Genomic DNA, 22000 nt, shown 5'->3' with positions numbered 1-22000 from the left:
AATGGTTAGAGAGCTGCCACGAAGGAGAAATGTGGGTCCTTTTTCTGGAAGCTGCTCTTCCCCTCATATAACCCAGCCTCTCCCAGTTTGACATAAACTGGTGATACTGGAGCAATAAATAATAAGTCCCGAACTTCATAAAAAAGTGCTGCTGCCTGTGTGGTATGATCATGAAGTCAGTGGGAGCTTTTGTGATTTATGTTGGCATAGTTCATGCCAGGGTTTCAGTCCTGCACACAAGCAGGCTCTTAGCTGAAATATTTAGTTGGAATGCTCAGCCTCTGAAATCAGCGGAGGGACAGGGACGCTTCCTGGGGGTGATTTGGACTTTAGTGTGCTGGCTCTCTGGAGCTGTCTCTTTTCCTTGGCTGCAGATCCTGCCTCCAGCTTTCTGGTAACCCAAGTCTTCAGGGATGGCAGCAGCCTTTGCCTTGTTTTTAAGCTCTTGTTTTAGTAGAGATTTGGGATGGCCCCAGAGACAAGTGATCTGTGGATAGCAATAAATTCAGGAGAGAGCTGGCTGGTCAGACAGGTGTCCTATCTGCTCCATCATCTTCTTCTCTCTAACTTTTGCCCTTTTTGGAGTCAATGCTTGTGTTTTGGTCCCAGGGGAAGCAGAGGACTCATGACACCTTAAGCTTCCCAGAGAAAGACCTCTTTCTGCTGAGCCTATCCTTTGACTTCTCTTAGCTTTTCCATCATCAGCAGCTTAATACAAGGTATGATAAACCCTTGTGTGCCAAGTTGTCTCTCCATTGATTCCTTGCTGCATCCTTCCTCTGGTAGTGAACTAGGGAACTGCATCCTTGGGTTCAGCAGGAATGAGGGGCTGCCTGCAGAACAGCACCAGCACTGCCAGAGTGAGTTGCGTCAGCTGAGGTGCAGCCTTTGGATTTTTACAGAAGGCGTAATTTTTTAGAAGTTGCCCCAAACTCAATGTCAGATGTCACCTTGCCCCTCAACAACATCACTGCAATTTCCAAATGCCATGTGTTTAAGACAAAAGCCGTATTATTTCAAATGAGCTAGTTTGCTTCCTTATATTTGTCCAAGGATGACTGAGCAGGAGAGTGCTTGCAAGAGGAACTGGACAGAGAGGTGGGTTTGAAGGGTTTGCTTGTTTCAAATGAAGCTTCTGGTGGGTTAAAAGTGATGCAGTGAGAATATTGCCATGTCCAGGATGCAAACAGCACCAAAGCTGAGCAGCCCTTTCAACCAGTGTTTTCTCGTGCTGATCCAGACTCTGACTTTACACCACTGAGTGTAAACTCAGACACTGCAAAAAGTTATGCCAAACAGGTGAAGGTGAAGGTCGGGACCTGGCTTCTAAGAACTGGGTCACAACAAGAGAATAACTTGGGCCTCTGTCAGTGCCTGTTGTGAAACTTAGTGCTTAAGAGGAAGTGATCTATGGGAGGAGGGCAAAAAACCAGAAGAGCCCAAACCAAATCTGCTGACGAAAACATGGGCACTGCCCCTCGTACATAGAGTTGGGAGTAACATCAGAGTGCAGCAGGACATCCCCACAGAAGGAGGTCTCTCAGGATGGTAAGTACATTTGCCATCATCTTGAGAGAGCTGAGGTTAGACATGGAGAGATGAATGCACCTTGTTTATCTGGGGAGCTTCAAACAGCTCCTGGGGAGGATTTTGTGTAATGAAGAAGTGCACCCTTGTGTTTAAAATCCAAAATTTTATATAGTGTGTTACTAGTGGAGAAAAGAAGTATGAAAAGTTATTTTGGGGGAAGGGAGAAAGCAGGCCTAATGTTATAAACAGCAATCTCCTGTGTACACTCATCATCCTGGCATTAGCTGGTGTTCCAGGCTGCAAAGCAGTGCTAAGTAGCACTTGTATTTATTACTCTTGGATGAACTTCAGTCATTGAAATTGGCAGCTGGTAAAGGCCTGAAAGCTTCGAGGGAGCCATAGTTAATTGCTGACCAGCTACAATATTATTTTTAAGAATTCTGTCTGAGTCTCTGATGTTTTTCTTTCTTGAAAATTAGACTGCCTATTTTAGTGCAGTTCTCATGACTTCTGGACAGCAGGTGGGACTCTAACCCATCACCATCAAAGATAGGGTCAAGAAGAGCTTTATTTGAACCAAATGATAGATGATTCCATGACAGCCCATAAAAGAAAAACGCTGCTTTTTTAAACCATCTTGTAACTGTTGCTGAAAAAGAGAACTGAAACAACTTTCTGGTAAGCTCCATCCTCCTGAGGCCATCACATGTCTGTAAGTGCGCTGACAGCTGCAGTTCCTTACCAAGATGCTGCCTGGGTCGCCAAAGGTGACTTTGGGGGCCAGAGGGACAAGGTGTCACCTCTCAGCTCTGGTTCTGTGCAGTAGCTGTTTGTTCCTGGCCAGCCCCGCTGACTGGGACAGCTGTGCCAAAGCCACGAGCTGTGGTGTGTGACCTGCAGCCTCAGTGGGCTCCTCCTTTAAAATTCCTTTGCCTCAGTTTCCTACCCAACTCTTCAGCATCTTCTCTCTTGCTCTCTCTTCCCTTTCTTTCTGCCAAGTTTTCTGGGTTGGTATGTGCCCACTTTCTCTCGGAGTGGGGAATGACATGTGTTGCTGCCACACAGCTTTCTCTGCATGGTGTGTTATACGCCCCCAGTCTGCTCAGACTGTCAGCTCTCTGGGGTAAGACATTGGGTCTTCATACTGTGCTTAAAACATCGACTGGGATCTCAGGGGCATGGGGACCTGACATTCAACAGGGAATGACCAAGTGTCCTTCACTGCTGGCAGCCACTCCATTTCTCTAGGGCTGGGAGAATAGACGTTTACCTGCCAGCATTTATAACTATTTCTAATGTAAAAGCTTGCAGCTGAGCCTGGGGGCAGCAAAAAGAAGTGACAGTGAAAATGGTGAGTAAAACTGCCTTGGAAAGTGGACACTGCCATAGTGATTACAGATGATAGCAACAACCAGACCTTGAAATGAAAACACAGTTTTCCTTCTCTGCAGCTCATTTTCTTCCCTCTCCACCTTTCCCATCCTTGTCATTCTTTCTCATCTGCTCTTTTCACATTCCTGTCTTCATTTCCCAAGTTACTGTTTCAGACTCACCTCCTTTCTCTTTCAAGAACATCCTCCACCTTTTTGGTTCAGCCCCACCAGTTCTTGTGAGTTGGGCCCCACAAGGAGCCTTTGGGGCTGTACATGTACTGTGTCCAACTCCTGCCTGTTCCACGCAGTCACAGCATCCATACAGAAAGATGGAGTGGGCAGGAGCTGGATGCAGCATGGATGTGTATGGCCATGCTGCCTTACTGGTGGGAGAGGGCAGACACCATAAGCCCATCCAGTTCAGGTGACAATAGCTGCGAACATATGGCAAAATGGGTGGGACAAGTCTGGCAAGATCCTTCCTACCTAAAGCTTGAGTGTGGCCACCCACAGAGCAACTGCGTATCCGGTACCACGGCAGCGTGTTCATCCTCCAGGATACAAACTCCCAGTGGCTCAGGGGTCAGAAGCAGTAGACTGGGGACTGGGCAGGTGGTGATATCATCTGGTAGCACTTTCTGAAATCTACCACACCCCAGGATGTGCTCCTTGCTTCTGAGCACGAAAAATGACAGCTGACTCCTATGGGGTAAATTCTCCTCCGCCAGTGCAGGGATGACGAGTGACCCACTGGGCATCTGTCAAGTTTTTGAGAAGGCAAAACAGGCAAGTGCCAACTCCCCTTGCCTGACCATCTGCTGTGAGTTTCGGCATATTTTGGTTGTTGCTCTTATGGTTACCTCTGCTGGTGGTAACACAAGATTGGAGCAATATTGCCAGGGGAGGAAAAGAAGATATAACTTATTTTCTAGTAATGGTTGCAACAAGGAAGAAGGGGAATTTTTATTTTGTCCTGGTCCTTGTCCTCTTAACAGACTCCCTTCTGGAACCGACACTGGCATTGAAGGCAACTCACAGGCACAGGAAGAGAGCAGGAACCTGAGTCACATGAGAATGACACTGATGCTGTACACTATCACCCACAGCTTCTGCATTTTAATTACTGCTTGTTGGCAAATATGTTCACTTGCAACAGGACAAAAGTGGGTGTTGAAGGATGGCTGGAAGAGGCAGCGATGCAGTTGTTTACACATTAATTACTGCAGGGATTTTTGTGTGTAGACAGCACCAGGGAAAAACTGCAGGGACCTGTCTCTCTCTCTCACTTTGGAATCTGTTAATGTCGCTCAAGATCCATATAATACAGGGAGGATGTTGCACAGGTCTGTACTTAAATCTCAGAGCACTATATAAAGCACTGGCAAGTAACCTGCATTTTTTTGTCTGTAACTGGCTGTACACAAATGTTGTCATAAAGCTTTATTTTTCCCCTTGCATACATTTCTGTTTTTCAGATTGTGAAAAAAGCATTAAAAACATCCCTGAGGTTTAATGAGTCCTCCAACATGAAATTAGGTGTGAACAATCAAAAAGACGTCAAAACGGTAATTATGGGGATATACTGCATTTGCTTACAAGAGCTGAGATTACATTTCTGAAAAGAAATAACAGATTAAGAAGAATGATTTTATTGCCCATTTTAGAAATCCATGGAGGTTTCAATCCTATTTGTAAACAAGTGAGTGACAAAACCCTCATTGATTTATCCGGTAGACTGATCAAACCTTGCCGAGAGGGAGTAATGTGGAGCTAAATCCTGCAGCTCTGTCTGGCTCAGGAAGTAAACCATGCTCACACAAAGAGTTTCACTTCCACCATTAACACAGTATTTATTCATGTATTCATTTATTCATTTATTCAGCATGCCTAGAGCACCTGGACAGCACAATGTGTAGCATGGTGACAGCCAGGATGTGACTTCAAAATGGATTTCTCGCCTTAGGAATGTCTTCTAAAGCCTGGGCAATGTTTAAGTCTTGTCAGAGTGTTCATGGGATGAAATGCAGAACTGTTAAAAATTGGTGGGATTGCTTTTTTGCCCTTGATGAGATGGAGAACAAGACAGAGGGCAAAATTTGAAGTAGATAGATTTGAAATGTTTTTCTCATTCAAGTCACTGCCTGAAATCAATGGCAGCACTGTAGATTACGAGAAAAGCAGAGAAAATTAAAAGTAAGAAGCTTCATCCACATAGAAACTAAAATAGAAACTTTCAGAGGCGACTGGTTCCTGTGCAGTTTTCCCATGTGCCCTTCTGGGAGCTCAGATTTATGGCTACAGCCTCACAACCACCCCAGACTTGGTTCTCCTGCCTGGAAGTTCAAAAGCTCAGCTCTGAAGTGCAGGTTGCCTATCACAGGCTGGTGGATGTTCCCAGCTTCCAAGAATTGCCACAGGGAGCCAGACATGATAATTGCTGGGGGGAAATGGATCTGCACTGGTGGTTGTCTTTTCCTCCTCAGTATAGGGCAGCATTTAGAGCCTGGTGCTATACTTTCCCGTGAGTGGCTGGATTCCAGACCTGGATATACCATGTAGCCAGTCTAATTTTTTTTTTTTTTTAAATCTACATCCAGGAAAAAAACTGAAAGTAAAGCAAAAGGGAAATGAAGCTAACTTACCACATTAGAATGACAAAGGAATATTGTAGACACGGATAAATGAGATTTCTATAGTTTCACTTAAGTGAGTTTAAGTTAGAAGACAAAAGCAGAACATGTTCAGAAACCACAAAACTTCCCTCTGCTTCTGACATGATTTTTCTGCCCTGATTTCATGAACTTTCTCTTTATGGTAGTGCTGGGCTTGATCCCACAGATAATCTTGTGTTAGGGATTTCCATGTTTTGATTTTGGTAGAAATTTTGTTGAACATCCATTGTTCCTGTGCTAAAATAAAACTAATCAATGTCAAACTAATCAAAGGTTTGGGAAAAAAAACAGGGGGTTGATATGTTGGCACAGAAAAAAATAAACCAAAACTAGCTAACCCTCACCTAGTTTGTGGTCATAGAGTCACAGAACAGTTCGAGTTGGAAGGGACCTTTTAAAGGTCATCTAGTCAAACCCTCCTCTGATGAGCAGGGACATCTTCAACTAGATCAGGTTGCTCAAAACCCTATCCAAGCTGAGTGATCCTCACTTTCAGTGGTGCATCTAAGAACATTGTCTGTCGGTAGCTGAAAGCAGAACTACTACTCAAAGATTGTGATTTATTCACCTGAACAGGTAGTCATCCATTCACTGGTGTATCAGTGATGTGGTGATCACTTAAATCCTCTCCTGTAATTCTGTTCTAGTTTCAATTCTTCGGGGCAATTTTGATGCTTGGTGGTGTTGTCGCGATGACTGTTTACCTCATGAGAGTGGGCAGCACAGATGATTCCAATGGAGAAGAAACAGTTGTCAGCATTTACAAAGAGCTGGAGGAGGAAGGAGGACTCTACGGAGATCTCCCAAGAACCACAATAACTGAGGAGGACAGCATTAGATCCAATGATTCCTGCAGGTGAGTCATGTTTGATGGCATGTGGAGAAGCAGTCATCAGGTGGAGGACTAGTTACAATACTGATAATTTCAGTATGGAATTTGTTCTCTTCCGGTTGTATTATAAGTTGATAAGGTAACATTAATTTGGGAAGAGTGTGGCTGTTGTTTAGGCATTGGGTAATTAGTAGTCGCCTGCTATGAGAAGCAGTAGGGGCAGTATCAGAGCTCCACTCCCAGTCCTGTGCTTGTATGTTCAGCACAGCTCTGTAGCTCCTCTGCCACCTCCAGACACCCTCCCTTTGTGACAGTGGTGGGAGGCAGCAGGGACACCAGCTGGCAAAGCAACCTCTGTTGGTCTAACCTTCTCTCAGAGGCTGGAATGGCAGGGGCTGTCTGTCCTGGGAGAGGGTGGAGAGGGTATTGAAGGGACAGGCAGCCCCACAGGGTTACTTTTCTCCTCATCTTAAGGATGGTAAAATTCAAAGCTCAGAACAGCTAATGAGAAGTCTTTCTGCTGGATTTGGGAGGAAATGTACAGTCTAAGCCTGGCTATAAAAACTGGGGATAGAGAGTACTCCCAGCTTGTTTATCCAGCTCAGCTTATTTGATTTTGAGGTTGACTTCCCAGATGGCCAATTGTATGGCCTGACAGGTGCTCTGTGTCCTGCTTGGGTCACTGTCTCTTGCTTCATAATGTCCAATTGCCATTGCAGCTTTGACCTGGTGGAAAATGTTCCTTATGACTTACCCTTTGAGATAAATAGCACTGCAGCCAAACCCTTGTACCAAGCCTGGATGAGATTGCTTGATCTAGCCCAGGAAAAAGTTCATGTGGCCTCTTACTATTGGTCTCTTACTGGGAAGGATATCAGTGTCAATGACTCATCTTCCAAGCAGGTAAGATAAAATCAAACACATCTGTGGCTGTATGTCTTGTGTACATGTGGCAGATCGGCTGTGTGATCTGTCTCTCAGGGACATTGCTTGACTGTTCCTGCAAACCCAGGAAGGTTTTCCATGCTGGTCTGAAGCAACACTCCAGCCTTCCCCTCTCTAGTCAAGTTAGACTCCATCTGGGCTCTGTCCAGATGGCTCTGAGTATTTTTATGCTCTGTTTTAAGAGCAGAGGTCAGCCTCAAACCCTCACTTGTTTACCCTGTGGATGGTCCACCCGTGCTAGGGGCAGCCAGTGGCAGAGCTGAGGAGCCTACAGGATCCCATGTACACAAGTGAATGTGCCAGTTCCCACTGGTTAGCTGGAAGGGTCACAAGCACAGGCTACTGGACTTTTGACTGCTTCAGAGGCTGCTTCTGTCACAGCACCTGCATCTACCCATTGTGCACCTGTCCCTGACTCCTACCACTGGACAGCAGCTAAGGAGGTTCATTCTGCTCTGCAGGGCTTTCCTCCTGGGCACCCTGAGTGGCCAGGCTTCCTGTGGGACCTCTCTGGCACTACCACCAGAAATTAATGACAGAGGCCACTGTCCATCATGTTTAACTGTCCCTTGGCTCCCCTTTGGCCTGTGGCAGCTAGCAACCTCCCAGGCAATCCTGAGCAGGGTCTGGGGGACTGTTCTGAAAACAGAAGGGACAAGGCCTTCGGGCAGGTATGGATCTTAGCTGTGTTGAGAATCATGCTGTTTGCTGATGGACCAGCTGCTGGGCTGGTTATTACTGTGGCCTCAGCCTCTGCCTCCCTCCTGGCACACCTTCCTCACTCTCTGGGACTCTCTGGGACTGGTCTTCTTGTCTTTCTCCCCAGGTGTCTCTGGCTTTATAAAATGAGTCATTTACTCCACATGAGAAGAAGTGAAAGTGATAGATGTAAGGCTGAGCACTGTCTCTGCTCAGGACAGCTCAGTGTAGGACAGTCTTTGTCACCTTTATCCTCAGGGAGAGATGACCCCAAGTACCTGTTGAGCATCAGGATCCAGCAGTTGATCTGCACTGGGACACTCATCTTTGAAATCTGGGATGTTTGTGGTTATAGTTTTAAACCCTATATCTAATAGCATTAAATGACAGAGAATAAACTTTGATTTGTGCACTGGATCAGAATCTTTGTTCCCTTTTTTATTTACTTCTGACCTTCCTTGCCTTGGGAAGCACTCAGCAGTAACACTGTACTTGCATATATCTTACTAAATGTTTTATAACAAAACATAAAAAATAACAATGTATTACACAGGGTGAAGATATTCTGAAGAGGTTTGAGAGATTACTTGCAGAGAATGTCTCTGTGTATGTTGCAGCAAGTGTGCCAACTTTGGCTACAAAATCAACGGACCTTGAGCTTTTAGAGGCAAAAGGTAATTATTTCCCTTCAGTGATACACTCAGAGCTTCAGTACTGCAAAAAGGCATGTGAGGGAAACTGGTCTGCAGGGCCTGTTCAGCTTACACGGATTCACAGGATAAGCACTATCTGTTCACTTGCTCATGGTTTCTTTGTATGTTGTCACACCCTTAAGAATTTTGCAGTAAGTTCACATTTTGCATAGTTTTTTTCAGATTACAGCGTTCCCAGGAATGAGAGCTTGTGAATTTTGGTAATTATTACTGGCTGCAAGAGTCAGACATGAACTGGCTGTTCAGACATGTCAGACATGTTCTGGCTGTTGAGGAACCATCTCCATGCTTTATCTAAACTCTTTTTCCCTCCCTCCCAATCTTTCCTCAGGGGCTCATGTGAAAAAGATTGATTTTGGACATTTGACAGGAGGAGTGTTGCATAGCAAATTCTGGATAGTAGACATGAAGCACATATATATTGGTAGTGCAAACATGGACTGGAGGTCTTTATCTCAGGTAAGCTCTGCTGCTGCATATTCAAATATGTGGGGGAAAACTCGTGTTCTAGCGCACAACAGAGAAAAATCATAATTATATAAAATATTGACTGAGTGGAAGAAGCAGCAAAGAAACCCCTGGAGGTGACTCCTTCTGGGGCTGTGACATAGCTTGCTCTCTTTGCAGGTGAAGGAGTTTGGTGCTGTGATATACAACTGCAGCTGCTTGGCCAAAGACCTCTGGAAAACGTTTAGTACTTACTGGGATCTTGGATATGCTAATGCTACCATCCCATTCCCTTGGCCTCTTAATTATTCTACCCATATTAACAACCGTCGGCCTCTGGAAGTAGAATTTAATGGAATCTTGACAAAAGTCTATTTTTCTGTAAGTATGTTTGAAAATAAAATAATGGACTGTAAACTATGTTTAAGGAAAGGCCAGAAAAGTTTCTTAAGCAGCCCTCAGTTACTTGTGTTCCAGTTGGATAGTAATTTTTTCATCAGGTTTCTCTGGACCTACTCAAAAAATAAGGATTGACTCAGCATCAGCTGTCAGGTACTATGGCAGGAACGGTGTGTAGGTCTCTTAATCACCCGTTGGCTCAATATATCAATAAATATCTGACCCATCAGGACATGGAAAGCATGAGGAACAGTAGTAGTAGTCCACCTCAAGTGTTTTGTGCTATTTTAATGAAAACTGCACAGATCTAATATAAATAAGTCACAGTATGACAATAAAAAAAAAAAATAAATCACTAATCTGTGTGTTTTCTTCTTTACAGGCTTCTCCTCCAGCATTTTGTCCAAAAGGTCGCACCCATGACCTCTATTCTATAATCAGTATTATCAGTCAGGCACAGAAGTTTGTGTACATTTCTGTTATGGAATATTTCCCTACCAGCCGTTTTGTTCATCCAAGAAGGTACAATTTTAATCTTGAGCTGATCAGTTGACTTGCACTATTTAAAGGGAAAATATACTATTCTCCCCTTTCTGCAATGAAAACATTCAGAAGGGAGAGAACTGAGGCTCTGCTCTGCACTTAAAACTGTCCTGTGGACTGTGCCTTTCAGGTACCAAGGGACAGAGTGAGGGGAAATGGCCTCAAGTTGTGCCAGGGGAGTTTTAGACTAGATATTAGGGGGAAAAAAATTCACAGAAAGGGTTGTCAAGCATTAGAACAGACCACCCAGAGAAGTGGTGGAGTCACTATCCCTTGAAGTGTTCAAAATCCGTATGCATATGGCACTTGAGTACACGTTTTAGTGGTGGACTTGATGATTCTAAAGGTCTTTTCCAGCCTTAAGGATTCTGGGATTCTATGGTTGTAATACTGAGGCTACAGAAAGGATGGTATCCAATACTGCCCATGTGCTCTGCTAGTGTTTTAAAGCAGCCTCCTGTGTTCTTCACACAGCAAGAAAACTGTGAAGTGCCAGACTAGGGACAGTCAGGTACAGCTTCTTTCACAGTTCAACAGGGCAGCTTTATGAACAGAGAGGAAAGGGAACATGAGAGATCTGTATCTGACATTAGACTTTTCAGAGAAAATATTGCTTTCTTCTTTTCTGCTCCTGTTTTTCTTTTTTTCTGTCTTTTACTTCTGAGGAGTCTTGACTTCCAGCTCTGCTGCCTGTTTGACGTATTTGACCCATAGTTTAGAGGATGCTAACTAGCTGTCCTTGCTGACCTCTGCAATGAGAGCTGAAACAGTCTCTAAAAGAAAATTCTGTGGTGATTTTTTCTGGGTGTGTTGTTTTTTTTCCTTCTAATAATTCCATCTAAGGACTTCCAAGTTCTGGATGCGAACAGCAGCATGCTCTCAGAGAGAGGGTGGTAGTGGTGATCTGGAGTAATCATAGAATGGTTTGGGTTAAAGATCATCTACTTTCCCCTCAAATGCCATGGGCAGGGACACCTTCCACTAGACTAGGCTGCTCAAAGCCCCACCTAACCTGGCCTTGAGCCTGAATGTAGTGAACCACTGCCATGGTCCCAGTGGGCTGCCCAAGGTCACAGCAGAATTACACAGACTCTGCGCATCAACTCAAATCTGAGTAACATAGAAAGTTAGTCAGTCATGGGGCAGCACTAAGACTCCAAATCCTCTTAGATATGCTTGAATTGGGATGTTTACATGCAACCAAGTGCTCTGAATTATCTGCTTATAACATTTCTGAGTTTTTCAAACAGCTTAATAACCTGAGAAAGAAAGTTCAAGAGAAACAATTATGTGCAACGTGGTTTGCAAAGAATAGGGTGAGCTCTAGGTAGCCATTAAGCCAGAATGGTACCATTCATAATGTCCTGTGTCGTGGTGGTGTAAAGCCTCTGTTGTTCAGCTGTGCCGTGTGTGTGTTAGCAGGAAGAAACAAAATCTCAAGATCAACTTCCACTTGGAGGATATTTTTAATAAACCAAACACCTTAGAGCATTTTCTGTTTCTATCTCATACAGTTAAGTCTCTGGGTTTCTCACCTCCTGATTTTAGCCAAGAATAGGTTCACAGAAAGTCTCTTTACCCCCTTAGGATTGCGTTAATACTCCCTTTTCTTCATCTGAAGGCTTAATCCACCATTTGTGACATCTAGGGCTGATCGGATACAAACAAGAGTTTGAAAGGCCCAGGGAAAGCGGTGCAGGGCCTGGGGCTATCTCCACAGCAACCAGCTGTAGTGCCATGAATTGAGGCTGATTAGTTCAGGTTAGGTTTCTCCAGCAGCTGAGGCAGAGGAAACAAAGCTGCTGTCTAATGCCTGAGTGTTAATCAACTAGAAACTGATATGTTTAAAAAATTAAAACTGTTCAAAAATAGCATTTCAAGTAGCATGTTTTTCAAAGTTTTCCAGGATCTATAAGCCAACCTGAGCCTGAGAGCACAGGGCCAGTCCATCGATCGCAATAGGATGATGCACGAGGGAGGATTAGAGAATTCAGGCCTTTGTACATAAGACCAAAAGGATTAAGTTAGGCAAATTAATTCATCATTGCTCATGGGACTGTGAGCCAGTGCTGGTCCTCTCTCCGTATCAGCCCTCCAATCTGTACTAAAGATGCTTGTCTTCCTCCGTGCAGTACTTGTCAGGATCCACGGAATGAAAATGCTGCATGGGTGTTTGGAGTTACTATTTCTGGGATGCACATTGTCCAGCTCTCAGTGTTGTTTAGCTGGGTGAAGGATGTTAAAAATTTTCCCCTAAGCTACTACCAACACAAGTGTCAGGGAAATGGATTTTCCCATGTTCAGGAGAGCACAGCTGTGTCTGTTACCTCGGGGGCACACAGCATGCTAAAGAGGGCAAGGAGGGGTGGGGAGGGATGGAGCCTGCCCAAAGTGGCTCACGGCACAGGACCCCTGTGGTCACTGCAAACACTCTCCAGGTCTCTGAAAAGACCATATTCTGCAAAATGGTTCTTAGACTTTCCTCTAGGCTCTGCACTGTCCTTTTTATTCTCTGCTGTATGATCTGGCTTTACATTGGAGTTGCTGTTGTTTTTAGTTTCTCAAGGAAATGGGCATGATGACACCATGCTATGTGTGTATCTTTGCTAAGCTTTAAACTTTTTGGTCAGTTCCAACTTAATTTGGCAGAGCCTGGAGGCCTCAAAACACACCGTGAAAAGAATGGACTTGGTAGAAGGCAGAAATCCCCTCCAGGGAAGGCTCAAGTGCTCCGCTCACTAGTTGTCAGAGATCCCATCTGTGCACGGCATCACTTGTAGTCTCAGTTTGTTGTCACAGCTTTCTGCTGAACTGTTGAAAAAGTATCCCTTTTTTCCACAAACCTCCTTTTCTGCAGATACTGGCCAGCCATTGACAATGCTCTGAGACGTGCAGCTTTCAACCGCGGAGTGCGAGTCCGGCTCCTGGCTGGCTGCTGGACAAACTCTGACCCAGCCATGCTCAACTATCTGAGGTCCTTGCGTGCTCTCAACAACCCACATGCCCACATCAGTGTCGACGTGGTATGAAACGGAATCTGATTTTGGAAAGACAGCTTGAGGACACGGCCTCACACTGATTTTTGAGTCCAAGCTGCCGTTTGCATGTGCAAGGATTAGCTTTTAGAGAAGCAGGTTGTCTGTTTTTGCAGTGACTGTTTCACATCCTTGTGAAAATAAGGCCAAAGATATAATCTTTGAGGAAGCAGCTATTTCCAAGCCACTAGTGATATCAGGAATGTGCCTGGCTGTGGCATTTGAGACATTATCCAGGCAGCTGTTTCGCTGAGCACCGTGACAGTGATAGTTTATATGATAACTTAATGCTCTGCTCAGAGACCTTTTCCTGCATGGAGCATTTTAAATGGATCTAATTGCTATCAGTTTTTCACAATTGAGATATCTGCTATATCTATACAAATAGACTGATTTTTGGACACTAAATATTATGCACAGGCCACAGGCACTAGGCTGGAATGTATCAGGTAGACTGGGGATGGTGTGGATGCTCCCAGCAACAGAGAGATGTCACAGAAGAAGGAAAGGGTTTTAGTCAAAAAAAAAAAAAAAAAAAAAAAAAAAAAAAAAAAAAAAAAAAAAAAAAAAAAAAAAAAAAAAAAAGGAAAAAAAAAGACAGAAATGTAGATTTTAGTAAGAGTTAACACAAAAAGTTAGGCATTATTGTTTCCTGCAGTACCCCTCTTGTCTGTGATCATCCCATTTTAGCACAAAATAAGAGCAGCAATCAGTGGTAAATGCAGATCTATTAAACAGCTGTCTAAAACTGCATTTAATTGTCTACCCTGTAATGATAATAGCTGTGCCACTAATGGAACATTGTGAGGCAAACATTATCTGTATCTGATCTCAATTGCTTATCCAATTTTATGTATAGTGGAAGCACTATTTGTTAGTTTTCTTGGATAAGAGTAAAATTTCTTTTGAGTGTGGAATGTTCTTCTCTGTTCTCCCCATACTATTCTATTCTTTGAAACTACAGAAAGCATGCATTGTCCAGTCATGAAGTCTGTTCCTCACTCTAGTATTTCTGTTTATATTTTTAATCTCTCTCCCTCCAGAAACTCTTCATTGTTCCAGTTCTGAATCACACAAACATTCCTCATGGGAGAGTGAATCACAACAAATATATGGTCACTGATAAAGTAGCCTACATTGGTATGTATTCCAGTATTCCCGATACTTACACTGTCTCCAGATCTATTGGACTGAGACTGAGATAGGGTGGGCTGCAATATCAAAAATATCTCACTTTGCCATGAAAAGAAGTCTGTCCCGGGTAAAGAAGTACAGATGTGAAGAGGAGATGATAATGTAGGTCAAGTTCAGTAAGAGATTATTTCATATGATTGTGAACCATTAGGAACAGAGCATGCCAAGGCTGAGTGCGCAGCCTGTGACAAGCACAGTGGGAGTTTCACAGCCTGTGTGCTCAGAATGACGCAGTGATGGCTGGTGCTCTAGTGTATAACATTATTGTGCTTTAATAACAAGAAATTGCTGGGAGGAATTAATTCCACGCACTGTTTGTTGAACAGAACTCTAGGAAAGGAAATGAGAAAACAGTAATGTCAATTGCTGCTCAGTTCCTGAAAGTCGAGGTGGTGTTTATGTTTCACTCCTTTATTAGGATCCCTCAGAAAAGGGAATGTGCGAGGGCTCTGTCATTTCAGTCAGCTCATCCTCCAAGCAATGCACACCAGCAAATAGCCCAATCTTCCAACTGGCTGAGGGTTTGCAGCTCCATTTGCCTTTAATACTTTAATAACTTGTTTCAAACTGAGTTGTCTTTTGAAGGCAGATACGCAGATAATTTGTTTTCATGCCTAAGCACCTTCTGGAATTGACAGTAGATTTTTCTGACTCAGGCAATCACGAGGGGAAGTGCTAAGTGATAAAACGTGTGTTTTTTCACAGTGTTTGATTTTCTGAATTGAGCTTTGGAGAGAGACTAGACAATGCCTGCAGCTGGATTCCCAGCTTTGCCTGGTTTAGAAGTGGGCATTGCATGCTGAGCTCAGAACAGCTCCTGAGGGTTTATTGATCAAGGGTCTAGTTTCTCCTCTTGTTTTCTTTCAACAAATAAAGAGAAATAAGTCCATTAAGGACTCTTTTCTTTAAACAGAGAAACCTATGTCAAACACTGGCTTTTACCCCTCTTAATACTCAAGTGTTGCACGCTATTCCCATATTTATAATTAGTAAATTTGTGCATTCTGTCACAGGCTCTAAGGAATCAGAAGGTTATGAACTTTCAGGGTTGCAGTTAATACCTAGTTTCCGAAACCTGAGGTCTGGTGTAAGAAGGAGGTGACCTGATTTTTGCTGCCTCGTTGGTCCTAATGAGATTTGCAGTCATAGAGCAAATCAACAAAGCCCGGAGATCAAACAGAACACTGGGAAATTAATGTTTTCTGATCAGCTACTTTTCCATTGCACAGGGACTTCCAACTGGTCAGAAGATTACTTCACTAATACAGCTGGTGTTGGACTAATTATCAAACAGAATTGGACCAATCTGCAAAGAAGGCAACTGCCTGTCCAGGAACAGGTAAAAAACCTTTTTGAGCGAGACTGGAATTCCAAATATGCAGTGAATCTGGAAGATGTGCAGGGACAGAAAGACTGTAACTGGCAAGGCCAACTCTGAAGTGAATTGAAATGTACATTTAAAATAGAAACAAAAAATATATTTGAATTTTGTTCCCTTGCAAATCAAGGAACGTTCTTCTTTTTGTCTTTGTCAGAGAAATCACTTCCTCATGGTGTCCGCATTGATAATACAAGAATTTCTGATAGTTGACTATACCTGCAAAACCATTAGTCAGCGTGTGATGTTTAATTTTTTGTGTGATTACCTTATCCCAACGTTAATAAAATGCATAGTGTTGTATGACAAGCTGTCTGATATTAATGTAAACATGAAAGACCTTAATATATCAGAGACCACTATCGCTGTGCTATTTTCTCTTAGATTATATATTTCAACCTAAATGTTCCATTCACAATGTTTGTTTACACTTGTTTAAGCATATTATTAATAAAATATTTTAATAAAACTTCTGACCACTTTAAGATTTGAGCCAAGTATATCGTCACCTACAATAGTGAGGGCAGATTTTTAAAAACATTTAGGAACTAGGGAAATACCTGTTTTTAAGTGTTCAGGCTACTCGCTAGAGATAAATGCCTGGAATTTAAATCTTGGGGCAGCTTCCAGCTCACCTGTCCTGGAACCCCTGAGTGTCTGGGGATTTTTGGGTGTTTGTGTGTTGGTCTTGTGCAGCAAACAGGACAGGGGAGCAGGGCAAAGCTGATGCATGGGTGCTGTTGTGGCAAAGGCATCCCACCTGCACTGTGGGCAGTGCTTGGAGAGCCTCCTTGCTCCTTTTGGGCTACCCAGTTGCTGGCCCTGACCACTGTTGTGTCTCTGGGCTGCCTTTTCTTGTGCAGTCACACAGGGACCATAACCCTGAGCCATCTGATGTCTTACATCCATATCCACCACTGCACGGCCTCTGCCCTGGCTGACTCTGAAGTGACAGGAAAGGTGAGCAGGGCATGTGCTCCAGCCATGGAGTGGTGTGAGTGACATGTGGCTGGGGCTCCACAAGCCTTGGCAGGGCTGTGCACCTCTGCCTGACACTGGAACTGGAGTCACTAAGTGAGCTTTTCACTTGGGGACTGAGGTACAGCAGAGGGGAGAGAGACTGAGCTCCAGAGCAGGATTACATAGAAGGACTGGGGAAAAGTCTGTCCTGTTGCTCCATCTCTGAGCTCTAAAAATGCAGCAGACCTTTCCAGCCCTCAAATGTGTGTGGCAATGCATGGCTTCACTCTTGGCCCCGTGGGCCTTATTCAGTTGCATTTGACTCTGAGGCCCCTCCCCTGCCACAGACACAGCACTGGGTAGGGGGAGTACAGGCTTTCTCATTACCTCTCCATCCTCCAGAGGATGTGCTTTTAAACCCCTGCCCTATGCTGAGAATGACAATGTGAATGTTGTGATCCTCTGTGTGTGGACTGATTTATACCTCTGAGAATGCACACAAATCCCCACACAAATAAGGACTTTCAGAAACAATCCCAACCAATTTTTCATTTTTTGGTTCCCAGGCTGCTCCTTAGATATCTCTTCCAGACACTTCTAAGATTCCTTGGATTATTTTATCCATCATTACAAATCAATACATCTTGTTACTGAGGCAGATTTTTTTAAGACGTAGTTACATTTACAAATATCACTGAAATTTTTTGAGTATTCACATACATGCAGAAATATTGAGGAAGATGCAGGTGCGTTTAATTGTTCTCATTCAATATTTACTTACTAGAGACAGCTTGAAAATCTTTGTGAGAAGTTACGTCCTTAAACAACAGAACAGTTTTCTGTAGGGGTGTGCACTCCTCTAGATGGCACTCGAAGCTGTGTTTTTGCTGTTTTGCATTAGGTAGATATTGCGGGACTAAGAGGAAAACTTCTTTCTCCTCCACTTCAGAGCTCAAATCTGACAGTGCTGGATTAGTTGTTCAGTGGGGCAGAGTTTTTGGACAAGCTGGCAGAATTGTCTCATGGCCATATGAGACTCGTGTGGGTTAAGGTTCAGCTTATAGAGGAAAAATTGACATTTATGGGAGTGCTCTTTTATTTTCTCTACTGATACCATTGTTGATTTTCCTCTATATATGAAGGGGTAGTTTACAATTAAGACAGTGAATGAGATCTAAGATGAACTTGAGTTTATTATCCTAGTTTCTTGTGAGACTTTTTAGACCCCTTCAAGACTTTACTCCTATTTACTTGTTCTCTATTAAAAACATAGACTATCATGTAAACTATGAAACCATTTATGAAAGAGGTAATAATAATCCCTGTGCATGCATATGTTACTTGTCTCTTTCATTTAGATTGCGGTTTCTTGAACCTAAGAACTGTACCAAATGTAAGCTGGGGCCTCTAGTGGTACTCACTAGCATCTTTTTGCTATCCTTGAATGGATTAGATACTAGGAAAAGGTTCTTCATCCAGAGGATGGCTGGGCACTGGAAAAGGCTCCTCAGGGGAGTTGTCCTGGTACTGAACCTGATAGAGTTCAAGAAGCATTTGGATGGCACTCTTGGACATGTGGCATGATTCACGAGGATGTCGTGTGTAGAGCCAGGAGCTGGACCTTGTGGGTCCCTTCCAACTCAGGATATTCTATGATTTTCTAGTTTGATTGCAGGCTGCCCAGATTTTTGCCAGTATTGGTTTAGTTACGTCAATAAGGAGTTGCTGACTTGGATCTTGAGCAAGGATGCTCTTCTCTGATCAGCTCATCTCATGGATCTGTGTTACGAGGGAGTACAACGTGAGCGAACCAGCCCTCTGCTTTATCTGAGTGCCTCTCACGTGGAGCTGCTGCACTGCTCTCCCATCAGGCTCATTTCTGAGAGCCCTTGGTTTGGTGCAGTGCCTTGTGGCTACAGCACTGCTGACAGCAATGCAGACGGCAGCAAGACAGGACCGGGCTGGCTCCACAGGCTATGAGTACTGACAAGATTGCAAAACCACCTGGCTTCACACGCTGGACACCTGCTTGTTCCAAAAGCTTCAGTATAATCTGTTTTCATTTTTTTTTCCTGCTGTTACCTAGGATTTTCTTTTACCAATTCTTCCAGATAAAATATACCTTCATTGTTTTCATCCAGGTACTGAGAAAATGTTTCATCTGCCATTTATGCTGTATCAAGGTACACTTAATTTCTTGACAGTTGTAAATATCTCCCTAATCCCTAGAAGACAACTCCTGGGTCCTCACTGACTCACAGACCACTGCTCTCTGCAGCTTTCCAAGGAGGGGAAGTAGAGAGGAAAGTGCTGATCCCTTCTCTCTGGTATCCAGGGATAGGATGTGTGGCATCAGGGGAGGTTCAGACTGGACATTAGGAAACATTTCCTTACCAAGAGGGTTGTCAAACAAACTTGTCTCAAGCGGTGTTTGATGCCCCAAGCCTGTCAGTGTTCAAGAGGCATTTGGACAATGCCCTTAACAACAAGTTGAGGCTGTTCAGCCTGGAGAGGAGAAGGTTGTGTGGAGACCTCATAGCAACCTTCCCGTACCTGAAGGGGGCCCTACAGGCAAGGTGGAAAGGGGCTCTTTATCAGGAGTAATGGGTACAAACTGAAAAAGGGGAAATTCAGGTTAGATATTAGGAAGAAATTCTTTCCTATGAGGGTGGTGAGGTACTGGAACAGGTTGCCCGGAGACACTGCGGATGCCCCAACCATGGCACTATTTAAGGCCAGGCTGGATAAGGCCTTGAGCTATGTGGTCTAGTGGGAGGGGTCCCAGCCCATGGCAGGGGGATTGGAACTAGACAATCTTTGAGTTTTCTTCCAAGCCCTTAACATTGTATGATTCTATGATATATAAAAGAAGAGCATCTCATCTTGCAAATGGTTAAATCAAGTACACTTCATTTACAATCCAGCTGCTAAATGTTTTGCTGTGTCTGCTTTCCCTGTACAAAGAATAATATGAAGAAAGGAAATAGAGGATTAGAAAACTACTGTAACAAGACCTGTTGCAAATTTAAGCTGGGATTTTCAGAATCAGAAATGTAAGTAACTCACGCTAGTCGAGTTATTTATTCTTATGGTGAGTTTATTGTGACTTAATAATATAGACAGTGTTTTATTGGTACATGTGAAGGCTGTCACATATGCACTCTAGTTTCCATTGTGCCCTGCAGAGAAGCATTGATATAAACAAAGAAGCAAATAATTATATACACCTCCTTTCCCGAAAATCTTTGAAGCAATTCCACCAGTGTGGCAGATCATTCTAAGCATTTAACTATCCCATAAATATATACATTAAAATTTATTTATCCACATTTGAATAATTATTCTTTGTAAGCATGTTTTATTTTGGTATCTTAAAAATGTGAATTAGTTACAAGCTTTTGGTCTTGAAATTATTCTGTTGGGTTTTGTTTTGGTATTTTTAAAATCTCTTAAGGCTAAATATGACCCACCACAATTATAAAAAAATGAGAAGAGAGGAAGAGGTAAAGCATTAGTCTCTCTACACTAGTATTTAAATTTTATTTTATATTTTAAAATGTTTGTGGAATATACATACTACTTTAGCTGAAATAAAGAAAAACATTTTCATAAGAAAGCAAAAGTAGGTCAGAAAGGTCCAAAATCTAAACATGTAAATATAGTTCTTATAGTACTAGTTTATAACCCATTCTGGAAATAATCTGTAATCTAAATGTAATTACACTGTGTGTTTTGAGAAGCCTATTTAAAAACCTTTTGCTATCATTAAGCCCTTCAATGGTTTACTTTCATGATTCAGGTATGTTTTTTCAGACTTTGTTCAACCTATGGGCTCCTCTGTACTTGTCATAACTGTTGCCTTTGGTGCAGATTTGAAGAAATCATTATTTTTATAAGTGCATCATATAGTACATCCACGTACTTGAAAATTTACATGTGGTAAATTCTGTTCAACTCTTTTCATTGATACCAGCTTTGGGTTTTCATTTTCAGTTACTAGAAAATTTAAAAAACACATTCTTTTCTGTACATGTAGATGATTTTGTTTTCATTGAGGACTGAGAAAATGCAACTTTCATTTGGCTGTATCTCCACCAATATTAGATTTACTATCTTTTTCTTCCTCCAACAAGATCAGTTCAGTTCTTGCCAAAGATGTCACAATAGATGAGGCCCCATCAGTTTCAACTTTTTCATCCCTTGTTGTTTCTTTAGGTGATAAGCTTTCCTGTGCATCAAAAAATACGTCAGGTTTATCTGATGGGCTATCTTCATCTGAGATTCTTCCCTCTTTATGACCCATCTCTTCTTTTTCAACAGACTTTGCCTTTTTGGAAGGAGATGTGAAACCAAGCTTGGGAAATCTAAACCATCCAGTTTTTTCAGTTTGCTTAGAGGAATCATCTGATGTGTCAGCAGATTTCATATCTTCTGGATCTGATTTTTTTACTTCTGTTTTTACATCTGTGCTTGTTTCATCACTAGAAGATGAGAAGCCAACACCTGGAAGCCAAAACTTGAATCTTCCAGGAGATCTTTTGCTATCAGTCTTTTCTTTCTCACTGGTTTTTTCTTTTTCTTCACCTTCCACAGCTTCAGCTACATCTTCATCTTTAGAGAGAGGACCCGAAGTTATTCCCTCTGGTGATTTATCAGGAAGACTCTCTTCAAGTTTACTGGAAGGCTTTACTTCAGTAGCATATGTTTTTAACTTTGGCAAACTTACTTCTCCACTAAATTTTTCAGACTCATGATGTGGTTTGTCAGATAGTTTAAGTTCAACACTGCCAGTTTTCTGTGCTGCTACTCCAAAGCTTTCCTCAGCACATGTAGGTTTTTTCACTGATCCACCTTCTGCTGGAGATGGCTGCTGGACTACCACTTCTAAGTCACTGTGTGATTCAGGCAACTTTGCCTTCAGCAATGAGAATCCCAGTGTAGCAGTTTTGACTTTTGATGACAGAATCTCTGATTCTTTCAGTATTTCAGTAGTGTAAATCTCACACCTTTCAATAGCAACGTGTTCAGGTTCTACTTTCTCACTTACTTCCTGGCCTTCTACATAAGACCAGTGAACGTCTTGCCCTGTACTTGAAAGGGAGGACTCTATGGTAGTTGTCATTTGTGCTGTTTTAATGTCAGGTTCAGTCAGTGTCAGAATTTTGCTTTTTGCTTTTTGAATACTCGCTTCTAGAGCCCCTGGTGTTTCATCAGAGATAGCAGAGCTTGCTCCCAGTTGCACTACCTCAATATCAGCACTAGATCCCTTTGGATCTGTTA

General features: G+C 42.9%; 2 protein-coding genes across 2 annotated transcripts in view; one reads left to right on the top strand and one right to left on the bottom strand.

Moving 5' to 3' along the window:
• The first annotated feature begins 1437 nt into the window (after positions 1 to 1437).
• Positions 1438 to 16069, top strand: PLD4 (phospholipase D family member 4). Its single transcript, XM_027901646.1, has 11 exons — positions 1438 to 1548; positions 4379 to 4468; positions 6223 to 6431; positions 7127 to 7310; positions 8605 to 8725; positions 9096 to 9223; positions 9392 to 9592; positions 9993 to 10132; positions 13011 to 13176; positions 14232 to 14328; positions 15612 to 16069. The coding sequence occupies exons 1-11, from the start codon at positions 1546 to 1548 to the stop codon at positions 15818 to 15820; spliced, it is 1548 nt and encodes a 515-aa protein (XP_027757447.1). The 5' UTR covers positions 1438 to 1545; the 3' UTR covers positions 15821 to 16069.
• Positions 16070 to 19799: 3730 nt separating this feature from the next.
• LOC114066722 (protein AHNAK2-like) overlaps positions 19800 to 22000 on the bottom strand; it is a 7933-nt gene continuing 5732 nt past the window's right edge. The window contains exon 2 of the mRNA XM_027901645.1: positions 19800 to 21965. Within this exon, the coding sequence (XP_027757446.1) occupies positions 20796 to 21965 (1170 nt within the window). The 3' untranslated portion in view covers positions 19800 to 20795. The remainder of the gene's footprint in view (positions 21966 to 22000) is intronic.

This window comes from Empidonax traillii, unplaced genomic scaffold (assembly GCF_003031625.1).
Source record: "Empidonax traillii isolate 1590-97213 ecotype Southwest subspecies unplaced genomic scaffold, ASM303162v1 scaffold803:size405832, whole genome shotgun sequence".
In the NCBI taxonomy this organism is placed as follows: domain Eukaryota; kingdom Metazoa; phylum Chordata; class Aves; order Passeriformes; family Tyrannidae; genus Empidonax; species Empidonax traillii.
This window is presented reverse-complemented; position numbering and strand designations above follow the sequence as displayed.